The sequence below is a fragment of the Moschus berezovskii genome, chromosome 25 (assembly GCF_049115385.1).
Source record: "Moschus berezovskii isolate FMDL1 chromosome 25, NW_MosBer_1.0, whole genome shotgun sequence".
Taxonomy (NCBI): domain Eukaryota; kingdom Metazoa; phylum Chordata; class Mammalia; order Artiodactyla; family Moschidae; genus Moschus; species Moschus berezovskii.
This window is the reverse complement of record NC_142484.1, coordinates 3817586-3842636: the sequence shown is the minus strand read 5'-3', so window position 1 is coordinate 3842636 and position 25051 is coordinate 3817586. Positions and strand designations below refer to the sequence as shown.

The window sequence follows — 25051 nt, the reverse complement described above, 5'->3', positions numbered from 1 at the left end:
GTATTCTTACCTGGAGAACCCCCATGGACAGAGGGGCCTGACCGGCTACAGTCCAGGGGTCCCAAAGAGTCAGACGTGACTGAGCAACTGACACTTTCACTTTTCTTCCTGGGGCAGCTCAGGGGTTCATCCTCAAAATCCATTCAGTTCTCCCGCCACACTCGGTCCTCACAAGCATCCCACGACCTCAGTTGAGGAGAGGTTTTTGTCCCCATTTTGCAGATGGAGAAACTGAGTCTGGGAGCTCAGGAGGGGGTGTTGTAGTGTCTAAACTCTGGTCTGGCCGGGCCTCAGCTTCCGTATGCTTGATCTCGTGGCCCCTACCAGTAGTAACGTGCAAAACCCATGCCTGTGTCATTCATTCACACACGCATACGCTCATCCCAGACCCGTGCACTTAGTGCCGAGCATCTAAAAAGACAGGGAAGAGGGGATGGGGCGTCCTGACTCCCGTGGGGGGAGGCGGGGGAGGAAACTGGGGAGGATGGTGCAGGCAGGAGGCCAGGGTGAGCACTCCCGCCCTCGGGTGCCGCACATGGCCCCTGGGTCAGCTCAGAAGATCTGAGTTGCCCGTTTGGAAAATAAGGAGGAACCCCTTGTAGAGACGCTGGGAGTCTGGTGTGCCCAGGGTGCTGGCAGCAGGCCGTGTGCCCTTCAAGCCCTGCCTGCCTGGAGCCCGCGTGTCCACCTGGCCCTGACCACCTCCCACGCGCTCACCCTGCCCGCCGGCAGCAGCTTCATTCCTGAGCACTGGCCAGTGTCTTCAGCCTTCCCTGGGCGGCCTCCTGGCTTTTCTGCCCACCCCCTCTGCGAGGAGAGGAACCCCTTCTCTGCCAACTCTCCGTGACAATGCCTTTCTCTGCCCTCTTGGGATTTCCAGGGGAATGAGTGCCTGCTGTCGGCACCGGGATGGAGGGCTGGGAGATGGGACGGCCTCCGGGCTCCTGTCCCGAGAGTTAGAGGGAGAGTCCACCCAGACCAGGTGCTCTTTAACTCAGTGAGTCCTCCTGGCTGCTGGTGGGGGCAGCTTCTGTTATCCACCCATTTTACAGAGGTGGAAACTGAAGCCCAGAGCAGGCAGAGTGTCCCCCAGGGCTCACAGCTGGAGAGGGACCAAGCTTGGATGTACCTGAGGGCTCTCGTTGCTCCAAACCCCCTCCACCCTGACCTTCCCTGTGGTTATGGGAGCAGAGGCGTGGGAACCGTGGCCCTGCTGGGGGGCTGCACTGATGCTAACGGTGTCCAGTGGAGCAGGCCATGAGGGGTCAGCAAGGGCACTGGGGGCTCACCATTTCATTTGCCAGAGCCCCAACTGCCTCCAGATCCAGTAACTCTGATTATAGTGGCCCTCGAGCAGGGACTGCATGAGAGGGTGGAGCCGTGCTGGGAAGGAGTGTCACCCCGGGTCCCTGGTACTGTTGGGTGGGGGTCCCTGGGTGCAGCCAGGACTCCAGGCTGGACTCAGCCTGCCTGCACTGTCGCCTCAGGCGGCCCTCACCTGGCCTCAATTTCCCCGACAAATGAAGGTGAACAACTTTTTCCCGCCTGTCCCTCATGACCCACCAAAGATGCTGGGGTGGTCCGTGGTCTCTGTCCTTGGCTAGGGGAGGGGAGATGGGCCTCCTTCCACCCCCCAGCCCCCCGGCCCTCCCAGCACGGGCCGTGGACCCGGCCTCTCAGCCCCAGCCCAGCTACGAGGACTCTGAATGGTGCAAAGTGAGGCCTCTTCCCCGCATGATTTTATTTATTTTCTCCTATTTCCGAGACCAGCTTGCTGGGGACCCTAATACCCTTGACAACCATCTGACTCCCGTGGGAGTTTGAGAGCTGGGTGTGATTTCCACAGAAGCCACGCACTGTGGTGCCCGTGGGGGTGCCTGGACTGTGAGTCCTGCCCCGCAAGCTCCATCTCCTTGGCCTCCTGGACAGGCAGAGGAGGAAACCAAGGCAGGACTGCGTGTGCAGCTCCCCGCATCCCTGATCCCACCTCGACCTCCTCTGCCCTCGCTCTGGCCCCTGAGACCACCTGCTGAGCCCAAATACTCAACTCGGGGTCTGGGAGTCGATCTGGGAGACCTCAGACTAACACGGCAGGTGCCTGGCCCCTGACCGCACGGCTCGTTAGTGGCAGAGCCAGGCCAGGCGAGGGCTACAACAGGCCGGCGGTCACCTTGACGCGCCGTGGCCAGGCGCACTGGCCATCGGAGTCACGACGAGCAGACGCGGTCTGCTCCGCTCTGCCCGGGACGCTGTGTGAGAGCAGCACCCCCGAGGGGTTGGCCCTGCAGATTCCACACCCTATTTAAGCCTCTGATCCTCCCCGGGCACCCGGCCCCCTTCTCCGCGGAGCCGGATGCCCTTGCGTGAGAGCATCCACGGTTGGCATCTGTATGTGCTGTGAGCAGGGATGGCTCCTCCTGAATGCCAGGCCCTGGAAGGCAGGGCCTTCTGCAATGTCCTCAGACGTCTGGGCCCCTGCTGTCAGAGGGCGGCAGTGGAGAGGGTGAGCAGGACGGGGTGGCGGCCGGTTGGCCGGCCGGTGGCTTGGCGACGTGCTCCCCTCCGCAGGCCCGTTCCCGAGCCCCTGACGGTGAGCGGCTGTCTCCTCCCCACAGCTGCTGAACTCCTTGTCCGTGGACCCGGACGCCGAGTGCAAGTACGGCCTGTACTTCCGCGACGGCAAGCGCAAGGTGGACTACATCCTGGTGTACCATCACAAGAGGGCCTCGGGCGGCAGGACGCTGGCCAGGAGGGCCCAGCACGGCGACCAGCCCCTGCCCGGGAAGGCGGGCCCCCTGGGCGCGGGCGAGCCCGAGCCGCCGCTGGACTACCACGAAGATGACAAGCGCTTCCGCCGGGAGGAGTACGAGGGCAACCTGGTGGAGGCCGGCCTGGAGCTGGAGCGGGACGAGGACGTAAGTGGCCCCGCTCCTGGACGGGCGGGGGGCGGCGGGACGGCGGCCGCCAGGAGGCCCCCGCCTTCAGCTGTTCTCAGAGCGGGGCCAGTGCTGACACCCCAAACCCACACATGCCCCCAGCGCTGCCCCAGAGGAGGGGCTGGGCTTCTCCGTCCTGACCAGTGGGGTCATTTCCTGCTCCGGTCAGTTCCTCCCCTGGGAAGCTGGGCCGAGGACGAAGCTCTCCCGGGAGCCTCCCTGGAGCTGGACTTCAGCTTCTCAGGGCCTCGGTTTCTCGACTTGTCAAGTGACGAGGTTGGCCAGGCTGATTCCCCGGGGGCCCTGTGCACTGAACTCGGTGACCGTCACACTGGTTTCCAGAGCTCCCCTCCTGGGCAAAGCCGGAGAGTCTTTCTCAGGGGACGTTTCCCAGGCAAAGCAGAAGGTCACCTCACCTGGCCTGCAGGCTGCCCTGGTGGCAGAAAAGCACGGCAGTGTGCAGAGATGACCTTGGTGACCCTGGGGACCATCAGGCCACCCCCTCAGCTTCTTGGTGGACTTGCTGGGGCTCCCGCACCACCTGCTTAGCCTCTGTGCAGGAGGGGGTGGGGGCCCTCCTCCCGTGAACACTGGGGGGTCAGGACCCCAGCCCAGGGAACTGTCACTGAGCAGGCTAACCGAGAATCAGCTGAAGTCTCCACAGCACGTTTGGAGCAGAGAACACAGTCAGCAGTCTGACTTAGGCAGCTGGGAGTCCATCGAGAATGTTCCAAATAGAAGGTGGTGTTAGTTTGGTATTTTATTTGATGAGTACCGCCCTATCAAACGGTGATCGCTTTAGGTCTGGTGATGAGAAGGTTTTCGCGGTACTCAGACTAGAAAGCTAGTGACCCGGGAGCAGATATGAACACGCCTTCATACTTTGATGCTACTTCGAATGAAAGCAACCAAACATGCTTAACGGCCCTCGTTCCACCTTGACCCCAAGGTCGAGGCCTCTTGTGTTCAGCAGGGACCACCCCTCTGGTGAGGCTTTGGTTCCCTGGCAGGTCTCGGTGAGTTCAGCTGTAGGGTTGGTTCCCACTGGAGCCGTGAGGATGTGAGGGACCTAAAACATTCTGATGGTCTGGACGCAAAGGATGGATCCTTACTGGGTGGCTGAGAGCCTGTCTGTCCGATTCTGAAGGCAGCAGCCGCAGACAAGCATAAGCTGGTCCTTCAGCGTTTTCTGTCGTGCTTTGTCTTAGACCTGAGCTGGGGCCGCTCAGGAGAGAGGACAGACATTCACGCTGGCTTTTCCAAGTCCCACCCAGCCAGCCCCGCGGCCTTTTGTTGGAACAATGTGGCTACTATAGAGGCTTGATTTCAGCATGTCCTTTATAACTGGAAGAACCGGTGGCCTCCATCAGAGGCAGGAGAGGTCAGAGGGAGGCTGGTGGTGGAGCCTGTCCCTGGAGCTGTGATCCTGGGTGCGGTGTGATGGGTGCCTTGTCTATTCACCAGGGAGTCATTGTCTGTCTGTGCCACTCTTTCCTGACTACAACTTTAAAATCTCAAGTTTGAAAGGACCCCCACCCCAGGGTCCAATAATTCACACCCTCCTCGCCATATACCAGACCTTCTGCCTGTCCTTCGCAAGACATAAAGCTTCAGACTACTGTACAGTTGCACTCATTTCACATACTAGCAATGTAATGTTCAAAATCCTTCAAGTTGGGCTTCAGTAGTATATGAAATGAGAACTTCCAGATGTACAAGCTGGATTTAGAAAAGGCAGAGGAACCAGAAATCAAATTGCCAACATCTCTTGGATCATAGAGAAGGCAAGGAAATCCTAGAAAAACATCTACTTCTGGTTCATTGACTACGCTCAAGCCTTTCACTGTGTGGATCACAACAAACTGTGGAAAATTCTTAAAAAGATAGGAACACCTTACCTGTCTCCTGAGAAATCTGCATGGAGAAGCAACAGTCAGAACTGCATATGAAACAACAGACTGGTTCAAAATGAAAAAAAGAGTTCGTCAAGGCTGTATATTGTCACCCTGCCTATTTAACTTATATGCAGAGTATGTCATGCAAAATGCCAGGCTAGATGAATCCCAAGCTGGAATCAAGATTTCCGGGAGAAATACCAATAACCTCAGATATAAGGCAGATGATACCTCTCTAATGGCAAAAAGTGAAGAGGAACTAAAGAGCCTCTTGATGAGGGTGAAAGAGGATAGTGTAAAAGCTAGCTTAAAACTCAGCAGTCAGGAAACTAAGATCATAGCATCTGGTCCCATCATTTCATGGCAAATAAATGGTAGATGGGAAAAAGTGGAAACAGTGACAGATTTTATTTCCAAAATCACTGTGGATGGTGACTGCAGCCATGAAATTAAAAGATGCTTGCTCCTTGGAAGGAAAGCTATGACAAACCTAGACAGTGTATTAAAAAGCAGAGACACTTTGCCAACAAACGTCTATACAGTCAAAGCTATGCTTTTTCCAGTAATCATGTACGGATGTGAGAGATGAACCACAAAGAAGGCTAAGCACCAAAGAATTGATGCTTTCAGATTGTGGTACTGGAGAAGACTCTTGAGAGTCCCTTCCAGTCATTCCTAAAGGCGGTCAACCCTGAATACTCATTGGAAGGACTGATGCTGAAGCTGAAGCTCCAGTACGTTGGCCACCTGATGCGAAGAGCCGACTCATTAGAAAAGACCCTGATGCTGGGGAAGACTGAGGATGGGAGGAGAGGGGGACGACAGAGGATGAGATGGTTGGATGGCATCACCAACTCAATGGACATGAGTTTGAGCAAACTCCGGGAGATAGTGATGGACAGAGAAGCCTGGCATGCTGCAATCCATGGGGTCGCAAAGAATCAGACAAAATTTGATAACTGAACAAGAACAACAACAAAGCTTCACCATTTGTCAAACAGAGATAGCAAGAGTATTTACATGACCGTGTGCATGTTCAGTGGCTCATTCATGTCCAACTCTTTGCAGCCCTGTGTACTGTAGCCCCCAAGTTCCTCTGTCCATGGAATTTTTCTGGCAAGAATACTGAAATGGGTTGCCATTTCCTCCTCCAGGGGATCTTCCCAACCCAGGGATTGAAGTCAGGTCTCCTGCATCTCTTACACTGGCTGGCAGGTTCTTTTCTGCTGAGCCATCTGGGAAACAAGTCGTTACATCACTGGTTTATCCTAAAGTACTTAACTTCAAGTCTGGCACTTGGGAAATTCTCACTGGTGATATGAATACTCAGTCATCTATCATTATTGCTCATATGAAAATGGGATGGCCATGCTCACAAAGGAGAAAGAAGAGCCTTTCCAAGTCCAGTTAAATCCTTTGTCACACATATCTTTATAAAAACTTCTTGGCTTTGAAATAAACAGCAAACATAAAGACAGCAGTTATGGCCACCAGAAAAGATCGAGTTGCACCACTAAGTGGCGAGGATTCTTCTCCCAGTTCCAACATGCATGCATTGTTTCCCCAGCACCACCCAGCACTTCTCTGACTCCAGCTGGGGGTCCTGCAACGTAACTCAGTGTGGACACTGCCTATCTGGGGGTAGTGCCAGACCCCACAGGTTAAAGACCCAGCCCTACAAGACCCTCCCCTGACTTCAGCCATCATTTGCAAGCCCAGATGATCACCTGCGCTCTGACCCATTGGCTACCATTCAGAGGTTCTAACGACTTTGGGTTCTATTAATTTGTAGAGTGGCTCACAGAACTCAGAGAAACATGTTGCCTACTAGATCACAGCTTTATTGTAAAAGGTAGTAAACTCAGGAACAGCAGATAGAAGGGGATGCACAGGACAGGGTGTGTGGGGGAAAGGCACGGAACTTCACGCTCTCCAAGCCCCACTTTCCCCAAATCTACACGTGTTCACCAACCCAGAAGCTGTTCAGACCCGGTGTGGGGTGTTTTATGGAGGATTCATCACACAAGCACAATTGATTAATCACTGGCTGTTGGTGATTGCTTCAACCGGTAGCCCATCTCACTTTCCCAGATATGGTGGCGGGGAGGGACTGGACTGGACTTCCAATTCTCTAACCATGTGGTTGGTTCCCCTGGCAAGCAGTCCCCCTACCCGCTGCCTTTGGAAAGGAGGCACTGTCCAAAAAGTCACCTCATTTGCCTAACAAGAGACATCTTGACTGCTCTCCCCACTTAGGAAATTCCCAGAGTTTTAGGAGCTCTGTGCCAGGACCAGGGAACAAAGACCAAAAATGTATTTCTTATTATTAATACAAATCACAAGGTCACAGTGACTCCAAATTTCAGTGATAATTTGGTTCTATAGCCTTAAAAGGGTTTCAGCAGTTGACTGGACCTTTTTTAAAAAAAACTTTGGGCCACACCTCACAGCATGCGGGATCTTAGTTCCCCAACCAGGGATTGAACCCACACTCCCTGCATTTTAAGACAGAGTGTTAGCCACTGGACCACAGGGGAAGTTCCTGATTGGACCCTTTTAGATGAAAATGTTACTGTGGCATAAACTCAACAGGTCAAGATTTCAAAGCAGCTGGAGCTGAGCGTGAGCCATCTGCCTGTGGTGTCTTCAGAGCATAACCAACTTTTCCATGGCCCCTGCAACCCCAGGCTTCCCCCTGAGATGAGTCAGGCAGCCTGTTGCTTCACCTGCGCGAGACCAGAGTCATTCAGGGGCCACTGGGCAGAGGCAGCGTGCGGGGTGTGCGCGGGTCCACGCCAGCACGATTAGCGGAGAGACGCCCGGTATGACTCACCCCCGGGTGTGCTCTGATTACAAGAACTGAGAGGGTTTGGGGAACAAGATAGCCCCGGAGAAGCCCAGCCACACAGCCTTGCCCACTGCGAAACAAAACTGGGCTTTATGCGTGCTTCCCCGGGGAGAGAGAAATCCATGGACTCCATCGGATACTCAATGACCCCCAAAAGATGAAGTCTTAAAGTGGGATTTCTCAGCCTTGGCGTTGCTGGTATTTGATATCTTGAAGCATTCCTAACTACAACCGAAAATGTCACCAGTGTCCCCTGGGCCCCAACATGGAGGGCCAGCTGGACAGGCTGGACCAGGGGCGGAGGTGAATGAAATGAAAGTCACTCAGTCGTGTCCGACCCTTTCGACCCCGTGGACTACACAGTCCATGAACTCTCCAGGCCAGAATACTGGAGAGGGTTGCCTTTCCCTTCTCCAGTTGATCTTCCCAACGCAGGGATCGAACCCGGGTCTCCCGCATTGCAGGGTCATTCTTTACCAGCTGAGCCACAGGGGAAGCCCAAGGGAAGCCCAGCAGCAGGGATGGGGGGATGCAGAAGGACAGTGATGCAAGAGGAATGGGGGCAGATGAGCAAGTACCCACCCGCCCCCCGCACCCCGCGAGGTGTCTGCTGGCCCGGTCGTCTGCAGTTGTGACCGGGCAGGGTGTGCAGGTCACAGGGGGGCAGAGGTGTGTGACCCCCTTTGCTCCCTCAGGGCCAGCGGGTGTGTGAGGCTGAGCCACTCTGGGGCAACATGGGCTTCGAGCCCCACACAGATGGGGCCCCTGTGTGCAGCGCGAGCCTTTCTCCCGAGTCAGGAGGTTTATTGTTGAGAAGACATCCCGTGATGACCGGGGGAAGACTGGCCTGGCTGAGGGCACAGTGGGGGGCTGGATCTTAGAGACACAGAACATTGAGTGTCCCAGGTGAGGTTTCTGATACCCATGACCGCAGACTGCGGGGAGCTTAAAACAATACTAACTGATTCTCTCCCAGTTCTGGGGGCCAGAAGTCTAAAGGCAAGGCGCCAGCAGGACCAGGCTGCCCCCAGGCTCTGGGGGAGCGTCGCTCCCAGCTCTTCCAGCTTCTGGGACTCCAGGTGTTCCTGGGTTTGTGGCCACATCCCCCCAGCCTCAGCCTCCTCCTCACACGGCCTCCTCCTCTCTGGGTGTCTGTATAAGAAGAGGAGAGACACCCATCATTCTGCGTAAGGCCTGCCTAATCCACTGTAAACTTATCTAACTGGATCTCATCTGCAAAGACCCCATTTCCAAATAAAGCCCCCTCGAAAATATGGGGAGTTGGGATGTGGGTGTCTCTTTTGGAGGGCACCATTCACCCTGCCTCAGAGCTGAGCCTTTACACATGAGCAGTTATCCCAGGAGTAGGGGGAGCTCACACAGGAGCCCTGGCGGTGCAGCCATGGGTGGGGAGGCACAGGTAGTGGTTGGAGGGCTGAGCAGGGCAGGTGGTCTGGTGGGGACCAGGCCTTGGCCTGGCTGCCTCGGCACAGAGTCCCAGGGTGTGCACGGAAGCCCCTGAGGTCACCGGGATGCAGGCTCTGACTCGGCAGGTCTCGGTGGGCCCCACACTGCACTTCTCGCCCTGGCCCATGCTTGGGGGTGTGAGGAGCATGCAGACCCATTTCCCCAGAAGCAATCAGAAACGTCCCCAAGGAAGGCCCTCCCTCCCACTGTCCACGCAAGTCCCCGATCCACTGTCCGGTGCCCCGGAGGCACCCCAGACAGAGACCCGCACACACACTGGGTGCCCCGGGCCAGGAGCCCAGTGGAGGTGGGAGTGGAGGGTCTGGAAGGAACGTGCTCGTAACTTCGCGTATAGGACACATGGAGGTTGAGCCTGGCTGACTGGCTGTGATCACAGGTGACCCACTTGCCCCCCACCCTCCCCCAGGCACCTTGGGCCCAGAGGAACTCAGCTTAAAAATTATTTCCTCAGCCACCCACAAGAGGGGCCCTGGTTGTCAAATCTGGATCTGACGCCTTGATCCAGAAGATGGCCCCCGAAGTCAGTTTCACACATGAGGGTTCAGGAGGAGTGTCATGTCAGAGACCCCTGGGGCAGCAGACAGGATGGAAATGGTGGGGGAAGGTCCCGGAGGCAGGCGGCCCAGGCCTTCCTTCTGCAGGAGCGCCTCTTCCACCCACCCCCAACTCCTCTGTCCCTCCGATGGCGTTGGGGTCAGCGGCCAGGGTTCCCAGTAAACGGACAAGAGCAGCTTGTGGGCCAGCATGCTTCCTTGTAACTGAAACCAATCAGCATTTTTCAAGTCCAACCTCAAAGCCAGAGCATTATTTATGTCCAGTGGTCACTGCCGAGAAGGCCACACAGTAAAATCCCGGCTGAGTACTGGGGGTGACCGAGGCGCGCACTGCCCTGATGTTGAACTTGATTCCGGCTTTGGCAGAATTGTTAAGGCCGCAGACACGTGAGCCCTACAGGGTCAGTTTGCTTTCATGCTGCCGTTCGGGGCTCGCCGTCGCACCCCAGGGCTGGCAGGCTGTAGTTTCTCCTCGTTCCTCCCTGGAGCTGGTGTGGGCCGTGGCAGCATCTGTTTCCCATCTTTGTGGATGTTTTTTGAAGAGCAAGAGAGAAGCTGCCTGCAGGAGGATGGGAGCCACCTCCACACCAGACTCCAGGACACACGGTCAGGCCATGGTGAGGGTACCTGAGCTCCCAGGGAGGCTCAGACCCCGCCCAGACCCTCTGAGGCCACGTGTGCAGGTCAAGACCCAGCCCAGCCACTTTCTGGGGGTTGAGCAGCCTCAGGCAAGTGGCTTCCCCACTCGGGACCTCAGTTTTTCCATCTCTAGAATGGAGGTGATGGCACGTCCTTCCTCCCGGGGGAGTGGGCAGGGTTGCCAAGGACACGGGACAGGGGAGAGGGGCGGAGTGTGTTTCTTGCAGTTTCCAGCTGAGGTCTTGTGGGCATGAGCTGGTGTCTGAGACAGTTGGCTAAGCACGGCGATGGGCATGGAGTGGGGCTGGGCAGTCTCTCCTCATGGCCTGGACATTGGGGTGGGAGTTCTCCACTTTGAGGCACCTGAAGTCTAATTTCAACAACTCTGTATGTCAGGACAGTGGAGCAACAGAGGTTCTCGGGGACTTGTCAGCCTGGATGCGAACCCCCATCCCCACCCCACCCTGTGTGGGCACCCTGACCCGCCTTATGGTGCAGGGGTCAGATCCCTTTACAGAGGGAAGGAGCTGAGACTCTGAGAGGTGGGGCAAGGAGATCAAGGCCACTAGGCCCAGCAGGGGCAGAGCCAGCGCTTGAACGTGGGTGCTGGGTCCTCATCTCACACTCTTTGCCCTGAGCCGTGAGAACTGGACTATAGAGAGGACTGAGCACCGAAGAATGGATGCTTCTGATCTGTGGTGCGGAGAAGACTCTTGAGAGTCCCTTGGACTGCAAGGAGATCCAACCAGTCAATCCTCTAGGAAATCAACCCTGAATATTCATTGGAAGGACTGATGCTGAAGCTGAATCTCTAATACTCTGGCCACTGACGCTAAGAACTGACTCCTTGGAAAAGAACCTGATGCTGGGAAAGATTGAAGGCAGGAGGAGAAGGGGACGACAGAGGATGAGATGGTTGGATGGCATCACTGACCTGAGCAAGTTCTGAGAGATGGTGAAGGACAGGGAAGCCTGGTGTGTTGCAGTCCATGGGGTCGCAAAGAGTCAGACGTGACTTAGTGACCGAACAACGAAATGTGGTCTTCAGCCCCATCTCACTCCTACCTCTAGGCCAAGTGCCTATGCCATGAGCCTCTCCTGCAGCGAGGTGTCAGGGGCCATTGTCGAGTCCTGAAGCTATTCATATCTCTATTCATAGTTCCCCCATTACACATTCATTTCTTTGGCTGTAAAGTTTTTATGTCTCTTGAGTCTTAAGTGCTGAGGCTTTTATACACCCCACCTGGCTTCCTTTGGGCCTCTCTTGGTTTTGTGGAAGTGTACTTGTTATCAAGTGAATTCTGGACTTGTTTTAAGAGTCTTGTCTTTAAAGTTCCCCAAGGACAGCTCTGCCCGGGTCCCAGGTAGTCGGGCTGAAATCTGTGCCCCTTGGGTTGCGGTTCTGATGTCCTCCCATGTCTCTAGGCCGGCTTTGTGCCAGAGTCAGCTCTTTCTGGCTCATCGGGAATTCTGCTAGCAGGGTGTTAACCCTTTGGTACATGAATCAGGCCACGGCGGGAGTATTTACACCACGGAAATTGGCAAATGATGCAGCTACTGATCAGGGTTGGTTTTTCTTCCTGGAGAGCAGGGGGTTGGGCAGGGGGCTGCATACGTTATCAGCATGCCCCTGCTCTGTGCCCTCTTGCGTTGCCCTTTCCTGAAGAGGTCAGGTGTCTTCAAACATGTCTGTTGTATTTTCACTTCTCGTTATGACACTTTTTATTTCTGCAAGTTCTGTTTGGTTCTTTTCCAAGTTGGCTGTGTCATTTTCTTTAATGGTTTCCTGTCCTTTGCAGGACCTTTCTATCTTGAGGTTTATTTCTCTAAACGAGGTGAGCTTAGCTGATTTATTGGGTTTATTATCCATCTAATCCTCTCAGAATCCCGAAGCCGAGGGGGTCACTTCTGCTGGTCCTCCTCCAGCTGTCTTGCATCCTGGTGGGCCTGCCGCTCTTCCCCACTGGCCACCACCCTTCCATAACCCACGGGGCAGTTCCCAAGTCCAGGAAGAAGGTGCCCTTATCCAGAAAGCCTTGGCACTTGCATTCTCTACTCATCCGAGGGCGTTATGGATAGGACCACCCTGAACCAAGGTCACGGGCTGACATGGCTGGACCCACTGGGGTCCTCACCTGCTCTTTCTCCTGCTCGGCACCAACACCACCTTCCTGGTAATTCCTGGGGCTGGAGGAGGGAGGCCCTTTCTGGGTCACCTGAAAGTGTCGTCTCCTGGGAGTCCGGCTCCATGGGGAGGGAGGGGTCTTCTGTTAGACTCCCCATCTTGGGCAGTTGCTGCTCTGGGCCGTCTTCTTTTTGTTGTTGTTGTTTTCCATGAGAGTGTGAATCTGAGTGACCTACCCACCCATCATCAGAGCAGGACTGTGAATGAGTACATGTCTTTTATTCCTTCAACAAGCCAGGTCTTGGGAGCCAGACCCTATGCTGAGAGCTGAGGGGTAAATCCGCTCCAGCCAGTCCTGCAGCCCCAGCTCCCTCAGAGACCGCATTCTGGGTCCTGGCTCACTGGAGACAGTTGAGTGTACCATGTCCAGGATGTGTAGAAGGCATGCTTGTGCCAGCGCACCATGTGACCGCACCCAAGTGACCGCAACAGCTCCTCCTGGGCGTTGCAGATGTGGTCAGCAGGAACCACAGTGCAGAAATGCCTCCATGCGAACCCTTGCCCACAGACAGAGCGCCCTCCTGTCCCCTCCGAGAGCCATCCAGTTGGAGGGCGGGCGTGAGCAAGTCAGGGTCAGCCCCCAGTGGCGGTCCCAGCCTGCCCCCTCGTCCACGAGTGTTAAAGTGAACCCAGGGATGCTGCCAGAGGTCGGGGAAGGACCACAGGAGCATCCTCAGCCAGCACACAGTAGGAGCTTAGCAGGGACTGCCCCCCCAGCCCCCAGGGGTCACTCAGCAAATATCATCAAGCTGGACTCCCGTGAGATTACACTTTCAGGTGACCCAGAAGGGACCCCTGTCTTCCGACTCCGGGAACTGGGAGGAAGACAGTGATCCTGGCGCCGAGCAGGAGGAGGAGGGGACGAGGCCCACCCCAGGCCAGACGCCCTCCCTCCCGGGGGGCATGTCAGGCAGCTAAGCAGACAGACCCGGCCTGGAACCAACCTTCCAGCTCACACCCACGCGGGACCCCGGTGCCAACAGGAAGAGCAGGCAGGCACCAGGGCTGCCAAGAATGCACGCAGTCATTAGGGACTGACCAGGCATCACGTGCCTTGAACACATTCGGGGAGAACACGACCCCTCCCGCAGAGCAGTCCTGGCATCAGAGGCCGTCCGAGTGGTGGTGTTATCCTTGGAGCTGAGGAAGCCAAGGGCACAGAGAAGGGGAGGTTGACCAGGCCCCAGTGGTGGTCAGACATCCGGCCCAGGCCTCCCACCGGGGCTCCAGGGCTTCCTGGCCTGGCGGTGCTCTGGAGGCATCCTGTGTGCCCCTGCCGTGTTCACACGCTCCCCACAGCTCCCGCTGGACCGTGAGCTGGAGAGGGGTGCACACAGGATGCCGTGGAGGCGCCCCCACCACCCTTGGGCCTGAGCACTTGGCACCCCCTAATTCCCTGATGGCAGTGATGGGGCCCTCTGGGGTGGGCGGCAGCTGTGGGCTCAGGGTAGGCTGGGGAGGTGCGCTGCCCGGGAGCCCTCTGGGGGCAGCTAGGGGCCCCAGCTCGGCCTCACTGAGGCCAACCTTCCAACAAGCTCGGAGCCCGCCCTTCAGCGGAGACGGGTGACCGTGACGTCCACACGCAGGCTCAGGCAGCCGTGGGGATGAAGGAGGCCCTTGGCATCCTCGACCACCAGGAATCCCCCCTACCGGGGACGTTTTTGCTTGTTCTGATTCCCTTCTTCCTTCTAAAAGGAAAGTGCCAGGAGCAACTGTGGTGAGGTCTCCGTTCCTGTGAGTTGAGCCAGGAGCGGATGTTTAACCCTGTCCAGTCTGCGCTGGGCGAGCCGCCCCCCTCCCCTCCCCCACCTTGGATGGCACAGTCCCGGTCACTCTTCTGGGCCTTCCTGGCTCTTCAGCAACTTTAAGGTGTGACGTTTGTTTTCTTACTGTATTTCTTGTCTTCATCCAGCATTTGGTGGCAGTCCTTGGCAAGAGCCCTGACCCCGTCCCCTCCCCGAGCCCCTTGGCCCTGCCCACACCCACGCCGAGGCCCCCGGGGTTCTGTGGCCCCCAGACTCCCCACCCGAGGGGCCAGTCCGGACAGAAGCCACCGCTCTGGGCCGTCCGGCTGGGACAGGGGACCAGTGTCTCACGTTTTTTTCCCACTGGGAGCAGATTGCTGTCAGGCCGGGCACCAAGGTTTAAAACATCCCATATGTGTCCCATCCAACGAGTCCCACGACCCTGTCCCGATCCGGCCAGATGTTTTACTGGGAGGGATCCTGTCACTCACGTAAACAGCGGAGCGTGTTTTCCCAGGGATGCAGCCCGGGCACTGCTTCTTGACCACTGTTAAGAGAAATCTCCGCGGACTCGGAGGAATATATTTTGGGTCTTTGCGTGCGGCTGAGCAGAGCGCACAGAAATAAACCTGGGCTGTAACAGGAAAGATGGGGTTGGCCGTATGGGGCCATCCACGGTCACTCCCAGTGCCCCCTGTGGTCAGCCCCACGCCTGGGAGCCCCCAGGCTAGAGGCATTGCTGCCTCTTGGGTCTCCACGCCCCAGGGCTTCCTAGGGTAGGGGAAGCGGCTTCCAGCTTCTTGGCAAAGACAGTCTATGCAGCGATGGTCTTAGCGGCCTCAAGGTCATGGAGAGGCAGCATGGCCCCAGCCACAGGGTTGGGCAGGGGTGCTGAGAGCACCAAGAACTGCCCCCAGCTGTGAAGCAAGTCATGTATGGCAAAGATTTGCAGAGGAGCCAAAGGTGGGCTCAGAGAGGCTGAGTCACTCCCCAGAGACAGCGCAGCAGCAGACTGGGACTCCGACCCAGGTCGCTGAAACCACGGCTCCCCCTGTGCCCATCCGACCGGCCCCTGGAGGGCAGCAGCAAGATCTGGGCTCCTCTGGCCGGAGCCCCCGGGGATGTGTCCACTCCCAAACCCAGCCGCTGTGTCCCCCAGCCCTGGGCCGTTATGTCAGGCTCTAGGCTCCCTGCAGGCAAGCCCGTGCCCACCAGCACACCTCTAAGCCCTGCGCATCTGGCCCCTGTGCCTGAGCGTCCTGATCCTCTTCTTGAAGCAGCCTCAGGACTGAGCGCTTGAAGCCCTGCTTCTCCGAAGCTCCCTGCACCAAGCCCACTGAGGCTCTTCCTTGTAGCTTCATGACAAGTATGGTGGGCTGAGTGGTGGCCCCAAAAGCTGTCCATCCTCCTGCAGCCTGCAAAGGTGACCTTAGTCTGGTGAAAGGTCTCGGCAGATGGAAGTAAGTTCCTGACCAGATCACCCGGGATGCATGTGGACCCTGAATCCAATGACGGGTGTCCTTGGAAGAGAAGAGGGTGTGATCTGAGGCAAGAGCCACCCAGGGGAGAAGGTTTGTGCAGATGGACGCAGAGGTCGGGGTGATGTGGCCACAAGCCCAGGGAGGCCTGGGGTCCCCCAAGGGCTGGACCAGGCCAGAGGGACCCTCCCCTGGAGCCTCTGGAGGGAGCTCAGCCCCACCCACACCTTGATCACAGGTTTCTGACTCCAGAACTGGGGGAGCATGAATTCGTGTTGAAGCTGTCCAGTCTGTGGCCAGTGGCTGCAGCTGCTTCTGGACACTGACAGTGAACTTGCTGGTTCCAAAGTGAGAACAGTGGCGGGAGCTGCCCCCCACCCCTCCCCCACCACACACAGTCTTGTCCTGAGGTTAAATGAGTCGAGACGCACGGATGCCTGAAGCGGGGACTGACACTTGGACCTCAGCCCCCTTCACCTCCCCCTCGTCATCATCTCTGGCACTGTTGGGGCCCTCATCCGCTCCTTCAGCGGACACGCGCTGCTCCTGCCCGGCCCCGAGGTGGGCAGCGGGGCCAGCGAGCTGGGAGGCTCCGCACAGGACTCAGCCTGCCTGCTGGGGCCGCACAGACACGGCCTGTGCAGTGACATGGAGGCCCGGGAGAGGCTGGATCCTCCGGTCGTGGGAGGCACAGGGGTCTCAGCATCAGAGGTGGAGGGGAGAGCCGGGCTCATCCAGGGGGGTGCAGCCCTTCACTCAAAGTGGGGGAAGAACCCCACGTGGCACCTGGAGTCTGGGAGGCTCCCCTTGCCCAGGGACTGCGGGCAAGCCACAGATGACCAGGAGTCTGCATCTCACTAGGGGCCAAGGCTGGCGCTGAGTGAATGTGTTTGGCTCACTGAGGATTTTTTCTTAAAAACCATCCTAAGTGACTTTGGCTCCATTGCTTTTTGCCAAAAACCTACAGTGATCCCAAGAACTTTGTACACTCCAAGGGTGGTGACTGGACGTGGAGCCCAGCACAGACCCAAATCAGTCCTGCCCTGAGTCCCATGGGCTGGCCACACCATCCCCCTTCCGTGGCCTGGCTTTCTTCTGCCAGGATCCCCAGAATGGTGGAAAGGCAAGTGTGGCCTCAAGCTTGGGGGCCCAGCGTGGGCTCTAAGCCCCTGGGGGTTCCCTTGGGAAGTCTGGTGGACCATAGTCCCCACTGCTGCCGGGCAGCTCTGTCTCGGGGAATGTCGTGTTTCTTTGCTTTCTGTTGTGATGGGGCACCCCAGTTATCTCGGGGTGATTGGGAGGTCTGCTGGGGTTCCATGCTCCCGCCTTAGATGGGGAAACATTACGCTGCATTGACGCTGCTCACTCGATACTGGGAATCTGTTCAACAGAAACGGCAAAGGGGAACAGAGAAAAACAGAAACAGAAAAATGGAGAGTGGCTGGGTTGCTTCAGGTCTCACCTGTGATTAAGAGTGTGTGCAGCCTGCACGTGAACCCGGGTTCCCACACCCGCCAGCCACCAGGTGCCAGGTGCTGACTTTAGACCCCCAGCTTCACTAAGGAGTCACTGACAGATACAGTTTGTATTTCAAGTCTACTGATGACTTGATGCCCATAGACGTCATGGAATGATTGCCCAACATACTCATCGCCTCACACAGTTAGCTGTGTGTGTGTGTGTGTGTGTGTGTGTGGTGAGGATGCTTTGGCCTCTCAACACCGCTCAAGTACACAATACCATATTGCTAACTACTGTCACCCTGCTGTTCATTAGGTCCTCAGAATCTCATCTCATAACTGAAAGTTGGTCCCTTTCACCTACACCTCCCCATGCCCCTGACCCAGCGACTGGCACCCACCACTCTGCTCCATGCCCGTGAGATCGGCTTTTATTGATTCTACACATAAGTGATACATACAATACTTGTCGCTCTGTCTGACTGGTTTCACTGAGCAGACTATCCTCCAGACTCGTCTGTGTTGTCACAAATGGTGGGATTGCCTTCTTTACATGGCTGAACGATACCCCACTGTATCTGTCTACCACACTTCCCTGATCTGCTCATCCACTGAACGACACTTAGACCGTCTCTGTGTCTTGGCTGTCCTGAGTCAGGCTGCAGAGAATGTGGGCGTGCGCTTGTCTCTCCGAGATGCTGATGTCATTGTCTTGAGCTGGCTATCCGGAAGTGAGATGGCTGGGTCAGATGGGGGCTCTCGTTTTACTTTTCTGAGGAACCTAGGCAGTGACTTCATCTCTCCAAGCCTCAGTCCCCATCCATGAAGGGAGCAGTGGTCCTGCCTTCCCCGTCAAGCTCATTGTATTACCGAGCCCAAGCTTGTTCTGCTTGCCACAGGACAGGCCAATAAATGGGGAGACGAGTTGCTGGAACAAGGAATAACGACTTTAACCAAAAAGCTGGTAAACCCAGAATGACAGACTAGCCTCTCAAAAAACCATCTTCCCTCAGTCCAAATTCGGGCTCCGTTTATATAGAGGAGGGAGGGAGTGGGCCACTATGGCACTGACCAGTGGCTGAGCAGGACCCCTAACGGTCGCTGGTGGACAGTTGCTCACTAATGGTCACTTGCTTGGGGAAAGGGCCCGCTGTGGTGCCAGCCAGTGGCTGAGCGGGGCCGCGATAGCCCGAGCCTGCCTTGCTGCCACTGCACCCAGGCAGAAAGCTTTGACACCAGAAAGCTTCCAGGTCTGAGGAAGTGCCAGCCACTCCAGCAAGGTCGTCCCCCGGCTCTCGGCAGAGAGAGGCCCACAGGCGGCAGAGAGCACGGTGGCCACCCTGGTACTGGGATCACTGTCTGAGATGGCGGGCACGGCGGGCACAGCGGGCTCAGCCTGCCGCCGGCCCTACCGTTCAGCTCGTACGCGGATGAGATGGCCCGCTCACACAGTGGGTGGACGGCGGGAGCGGCCGTCCTGGTGGGCTAGGGCCGGAAAAGTATAGGCGGAGCGGCCCCCGGCGCCAAGGAGAGTGGAAGGAACGGTCCATCACGCGTCCAGTTCGAGCTGGGCTGGGGTGGCAGGGAGAGGCGGCTATTCCCACGGGAGTCGGTCCTCAAAGTTCTTATCATAGCTTGTGTGGTTCCTGGCCGAAGGGCACTCAGTGATCTGCTGCTGCCTGATCCTGTCATTCAGACACGCTGGACCAGGGAGAAGTGACTGTCCAAGTTCGCAGCAGCTTAGTCAGGGTGATGGACTTGCACACAGGCCGGTCTCGAGCCCTCTCACATTAGGATAAAGGCAGTGCAGGCCCAGGGAAGCTGGCGGATGGGGGGTGGGGGTGGGGGGGTGGCCGGTCCGGCCAGAGGTGTGTCCTGACCCACAGAGGTGCCCGGAGGGGACCATCTTCACTGTCAGCTCCTCAGCCCTGCTTGGGGACCCTGGGGACACTGAATACACCCCTTCAGTCGAAGGGCCTGGAGTCTTGTATGTGAAAGGTCTCTCGTGGCTCAGACTGTTCTGGGGGCCCTTGGCTTCCCCCCAGGTACCTGCCAGGTGTTGTGGGGTCAGGACCTCCCTCCAGGCACCACCCCCCCTCCCCATTCAGCATTCCTGTGGGATGCCAGGGGCCCACCCAACCACCAGCTTTCTTGTGCCATCTGCAGGGGATTCTAAGGGTGCCAGGGAGCATCATCAGAGGAGCCCAGAGTTGATGAGCAGAGGGAGCCCCACCTGCTGCCATCTTGTAAACTGTAGTTGCCCTGAAGGTAAAGACGGTTTTCAGCCCCAAACATCCGCCCGCATTGACTGAGGCCCTCTCCCCTCTTTCTAGACAAAAATTCACGGGGTTGGATTTGTAAAAATCCACGCACCCTGGAACGTGCTGTGCCGAGAGGCCGAGTTTTTGAAGCTGAAGATGCCGACAAAGAAGGTCAGCGATGATGCTTCTGCTGAGTGCTGTGTCCCCGGGTCTGTGTGTCAGGGAAGCCAGCAGGAGAACAACATCAGGACGGTCCGGGTTGTTAGGAAAAAGCTCAAGGGAGCTTCAGCCGCCCCTACCCCGGGAGGGCAGGAGGGTTCCGGGGTCCCCCAGGAGGGCAGGAGTTACGGTCTGGGCCCCACAGAGATGGCATAGGGGCCCGGGAACTTCTCACAAACACCAACACAGGGAAACTTCCTGCTCCACTGTTCCTATGTTCAGTATTTCAGCTGGTTCATCAGAACTCGTTTTATATGATTACGTTTTCTGGCTTGCTGGGGCTTTTCTTCTTGATCTCCAACAGCTTCAAGCTGGGAACCCCATGTGTCCCAGGAGCTCAGGGAGGCCTCAGGGTTTACTTGTGAGCATGGAGAGGGATTCTGTTCTCAGGAATGTCAACTCCCAGCTTCTCAAATCCGCTAGCATCCTTTGGATTGCCTCTTTTTAAACAAATGCAAAGTTGGGGGAAGTTCCCTGGAATGTACTAGAATTGCCCTTTTGGCTGGGATCTCCCAAAACTCTGAGCTTTCAGGAAACCCCAGGCATGGAGGAAGCATCCTGGCCCATCCCCACCTCCTGTTCCCAGGCCTACCAGCTCCAGGGGCAGGGGGCGGGGCGGGGGGGTGGCGGGAGTAGGGGGGGAAGGGGCTGCCTCCCCAACCAGCTCAGAAGAGATGCCCAGGGTCAGGGCTCAGCAGATGACACCCCACCCCTGCCCTACCTGGTCCGCAGCTGTATCACATCAGCGAGACCCGCGGCCTCCTCAAGAAGATCAACTCTGTGCTCCAGAAGATCACGGACCCCATCCAGCCCAAGGTGGCAGAGCACAGGCCCCAGACCACCAAGAGGCTCTCCTACCCCTTCTCCCGGGAGAAGCAGCACCTGTAAGTGGGGGCCCCACCTGCCCACCCCTTCCCGGGGAGGGCAGGGCCTGCTGTGTGGTGACACCACCGCACGCTGGACTTGCCCTAATGATACAGTCTGCAGGACCAACCAGAATTCTCCATCCCTCCCCCCACCCAAATCAGTGACCACTTCAGCCCCTGGAGCACATTCCCATAACAGCTTGTGGTTCTTGAGCACATAAGGGGCCCTGGAAATAACCTCCGAGGTCACCATGAATTAAAAGGACAAAAACCTCTCCTTCTGCTGGGTGACACTTAGGAAAACTAGCGCAGGCCCCAGTGAGGGCAGGCCTGGGCCCCTCCCCTGCCTGACTCTTTCCCTCTCAGGCTGTGTTCTGAGGAACTGGGCAAGATCGACTGTAGCCCTTGAAGTCTGCCAAGCTCTGGGAGATGAGAATTGGAAAGCAGCCCCCCAACCAGAGTTCTGGGGCCCAGGTCTTGCAGCTAGCAGGACGGCCTGGCAGGGCTGCACCTCTTCTGGAACCTTCCCTCCTCCCACTCTTGATGGGCAGTGGGGCATAGCCACCTGGGTCAGTGGAGGCTGCACAGCCTCGCTGGGCAGAGCTGAGCGTGGGCGGGAGTGGGAATAGAAAATTTGGAGTCTGGGAATCCTGTGGGGTTGGGATGACAAAGCTGTGGGGGGTGGGAGGCCCCTGGACACCCCTTGTCCCATGGGACCCACAGAACTGGGCCTCGGCTCAGAACTGGAGCTTCTGCTCTGGCCCGGGCGTTAGTCATAGGGCAAGGGCCACATGCTTCATCACTGTTTCTCAGTCCTGCTGGGGATCAGACATGAGAGAAAGGAAGTGCCCCAGCCCAGCTTCCTCCTCCAGCTCCAGGCCCCAGGCCCCAGGCCCCCAGGCATGAGAGGGAGACACCCGTCTTCCACGGCCCATAGAGCCCCGGCCTCCCTCGGCTCTGGCCCGGCTACCTCCCGCGACACCCTGTCTTGCAGGCCTGGCTCTCCTCTAGGCTCTGGGCCACCCCCACCCCGAGTAGCCCTCCCCAGCTCAACCCTGACTGTCTTGGGGAGTGGGTGATACATTCCAGACATGTCCCTCTGCCCTCTAGCCCTAAGACATCTGTGTGGCCCAAGACCTCAGGACTGAAACCATTTGGGAATTACAGTGAGGCTCTCTCAAATGTTAAAGTATCCAAGAGTGTGATCGCCCTTGTGTCACTGAAGCAGAAGTGAAATTGCCCCCTGAGGGTGTCCTCGGAAAGAAACAGGGTCCTTGAAGACCACATTTGCTGCTAGGATCACCTCCCCCGCCCACACCATGACCCCGTGTGTGTCCAGGGGTGAGGACGAGACAGACCCTTCCAAACGTCCAGGGTTAGGTCACACCCAGCAGGCGGACTGAGCTTTGCCGATTTCACTTTCACCATTGACAGGAGTAATGTGGCCCCTTAGGGCCTTGAAAACCAGGAGAGCCAACTCCAGTGAGCTGTGTCTCTTTTTTCTCCCCAATATTTCAACAGATTTGACCTGTCTGACAAGGATTCCTTTTTCGACAGCAAAACCCGGAGCACGATAGTAAGTATTGCTCACTCATGGGAATCCACAGCTCCCCAGCAAGGTGGCCCCTGGGAAACGGGATGATAATTTCATTTCAGCTAAATTCCCCTGGGTGGAGGGGCTCTAATTGTCTGTGATGGAAATAATGAGAATAATAAAACCAGCGGGCTGTGAGGAGCCCAGGGGAAGGATGGGTGGATCCGCGGGAAGGAGGCAGAGGGACTCCAGACCCCGCGGGTTATTTCAGAATGTTCCCGTGTCTTCTCGGCTCCCCGCATGCCTCTCCTGCCTCCTTGCCGCTGCCCTTATGGAATCTGTGCGTTCCTCTCTGCCTGGAGGTTTCTGAGCACACCGGCCAGGCGGGACTGATGGTGTGGCGCGGACAAAGGCATGAGGGTTGGGGCTAGATTTCCAGGGCTTTGCCAGACGAGCCAACTGTGGTTTGAAATCTGACCAGGCCACTCTGCCCTCCTCCAGGTATTGCTTTAATGTTTATCCAGCAGCCACCAACTTGTCCACCAGCCATGCTGGGCTGTGCCCAGCTTGGGACCCAACTTCTATCTAAAAAAGGATTAACCTAGTAGCCAAGCTGCTGCTTTTCTCTCTTCCCAACCCAGCGAGGAGAGGGGCAGGGCAGAGAGCAGGCAGTCACTTGACCTTGAGCAGACAGCTGCCCCTCACAGCCGTATCTCGAGGCTGGCAGGCACCAGGCATGACAGTGGTGCACGCTGCCTTGGCATGGGGAGCTCAGGCCAATGCCTGGACAGACAGACCCAGGTCCCATCCACCCTGTGTCCCCTCCCAGCCTGGCTGCTTCCGTGGTGGCTTCCTGCTCAAAGGGATGCCTTGTGCCCCCACGAGAGTGACCTGGATGCAGGGCCTACTGTTATTATTGACTGTGTTATTGGTGAAATTCAATCTCATTATAATAAACAAGGAGGAATTCATTTATGCAAAAACACCAGCGGCCAGTGTATTTTGGGGTCGATACGTGTCCAGGAGAGGTAACTTCCTCTTGGTTACTGCCTGCTCCAGAGAACTGGACCCACTTGAACCTGAATGGTTTCATTTTTTTCTTTGTCATTTTGGGATGAGGGAGGATTGGAATGGCCAGTGGGGAGACCTGGGAACCTGCCATTTCCAGATGTACGTGCGCCCCGGTTTTATATTACTGGGAATCACCAGGACGCTCCTGCAAGGGCAGGGTGTAAATTTGTAAATTCATTCTTGTTGTCGGGGAGGTGGCCCGAGGTTTGGGGGCATATGTGAATGAAGGCTCTGGGCCCCATCTTGTTTAGGATCTGCTTTATAATTGAATTCAGATGTGATCCCCAAGTCACAGAACACTATTCTGTTAGAGCCAGTTAAGTGTTAGCTGAATCATCCTTGACTCTGACTACCTCTAGGGGTGGGGGTCACTGCCTCTCGGAGACCTTGAAAGTCAGTTTGTAAACCACCAACGCACCAGAGAGACTCTTTGGTGACTCAAAGCTCTGTCCTTGGTTAGTTCGATCCTACAGTCTCAGAGACCTAGCATCATTCTAGACAAGGCTATGACAGTTCCTCCTGCCTCCTTCCCTGTGCTCCTGGCATTAGGACAGCCCAATGAGCAGGTGGGTAGGAGCCAGGATCATCAGAGAACCATGGGGAAGGGCCAGAGGTGCTGGTCTTGGGACTTGAATCTTCAGCCTGTAGGCGCTAGGGAGCCATAGATGGTTGTGGAGCAAGGTCCTAGAAAAATCACCACCAGTGGCCAGACATGGCAGAGGGTGGATATAGGGTCATAGTGGTGGCTGTGAGCCAGGGCTGTAACTGCATGTGGAAGGGAAGAGGTGATTACGGGAGAAGCAGCAAGGTCAGGACGAGGCCACCGATGAGATTCAGAAAGCACCGGGGAGGGGGCCAGCTCATTGGGTGATTGATTCATTCACTCATCGGTCGGCTGCTGAGCACCTGGTGTCTTCCCAAGACAAGCGGGAGAGGAGAGGCAACAGGCACGCTGACACTTGGCAACTGTGGAGGGATCCAGGACGAGAGAGCAGAGTTAGGGGACTCTCTGGCAATCCAGTGGTTAGTATGCTACACTTTCACTGCCGGGGCCAGGGTTCAGCCCCTGGTCGGGGAACTGAGATCCTACAAGCTATGAGACGCAGCCTAAAAGGGAGAGAGAGCAAAATTCGAAGGTGGGCAGTGGGACCACGGCTCCTCGGTCGCCTGTTTGTTAAGGTGGCCCTGCAGCCACTTAGCTCCTGGGGGACAAGTGTTTCTGGTGAAAGGAGTGGCCAGGGTGAAGACCCTGGGGTCCCAGGAGAGGGCCGGTGAGTGAGGGGCAGACAGGAGGCTGGGTTGCTGGGACAGGGCTGGGCAGGTGAGCAGAAGTCAGACGGCTCAGGGCCTGAGGGGCACTGGGAGGAGGGACCTTGGGGGTGTCGAGGGGTTGGAGTGCTCTGACCCAAACACCTACAGTGCAGGGTCAGTTCTTTTCATCTCATTCTGAAGATGGGGAAACTGAGGCTGGGGGCACAAGGGAGTTGGCCCAAGACCCCACAGCTTCAAGGACTCAAATGCAGACAGGCAGACCCCCAGGCCTGGGCTCCCAAGGATCAAAGTGAAGTAATTTGTTAGTAAAGATTGGTGGATGGCATCACTGACTTGCTGGAAGTGAGTTTGAGCCGCCTCCGGGAGTTGGTAATGGACAGAGAAGCCTGCAGTCCATGGGGTCTGCAAAGAGTCGGACACGACTGAGCAATTGAACTGAAGTGAAAGGAGCTTGAGTTTCTAGAACATGCAGGCCACATCAGAGAGCGGTCCTATGGGCAGGGGCCTCACATCTCTGAATTCCAACTCACCTCTCAGCTGGAGAGGCAGAAACATGCCAAGCACTGGATGCCCATTCCACTGGGCACCAGCTTGGCAAGG

General features: G+C 56.8%; 1 protein-coding gene across 5 annotated transcripts in view; it reads left to right on the top strand.

Annotated features, from left to right (window-relative positions):
- ANO1 (anoctamin 1) overlaps window positions 1–25051 on the top strand; it is a 176262-nt gene that overhangs the window by 83058 nt on the left and 68153 nt on the right. For all 5 annotated transcript variants that reach the window (XM_055415302.2, XM_055415298.2, XM_055415308.2 and 2 more), the window contains exons 3-6: window positions 2616–2915; window positions 19562–19660; window positions 20441–20592; window positions 22096–22150. In XM_055415302.2, the coding sequence (XP_055271277.2) occupies window positions 2616–2915; window positions 19562–19660; window positions 20441–20592; window positions 22096–22150 (606 nt within the window). The remainder of the gene's footprint in view (window positions 1–2615; window positions 2916–19561; window positions 19661–20440; window positions 20593–22095; window positions 22151–25051) is intronic.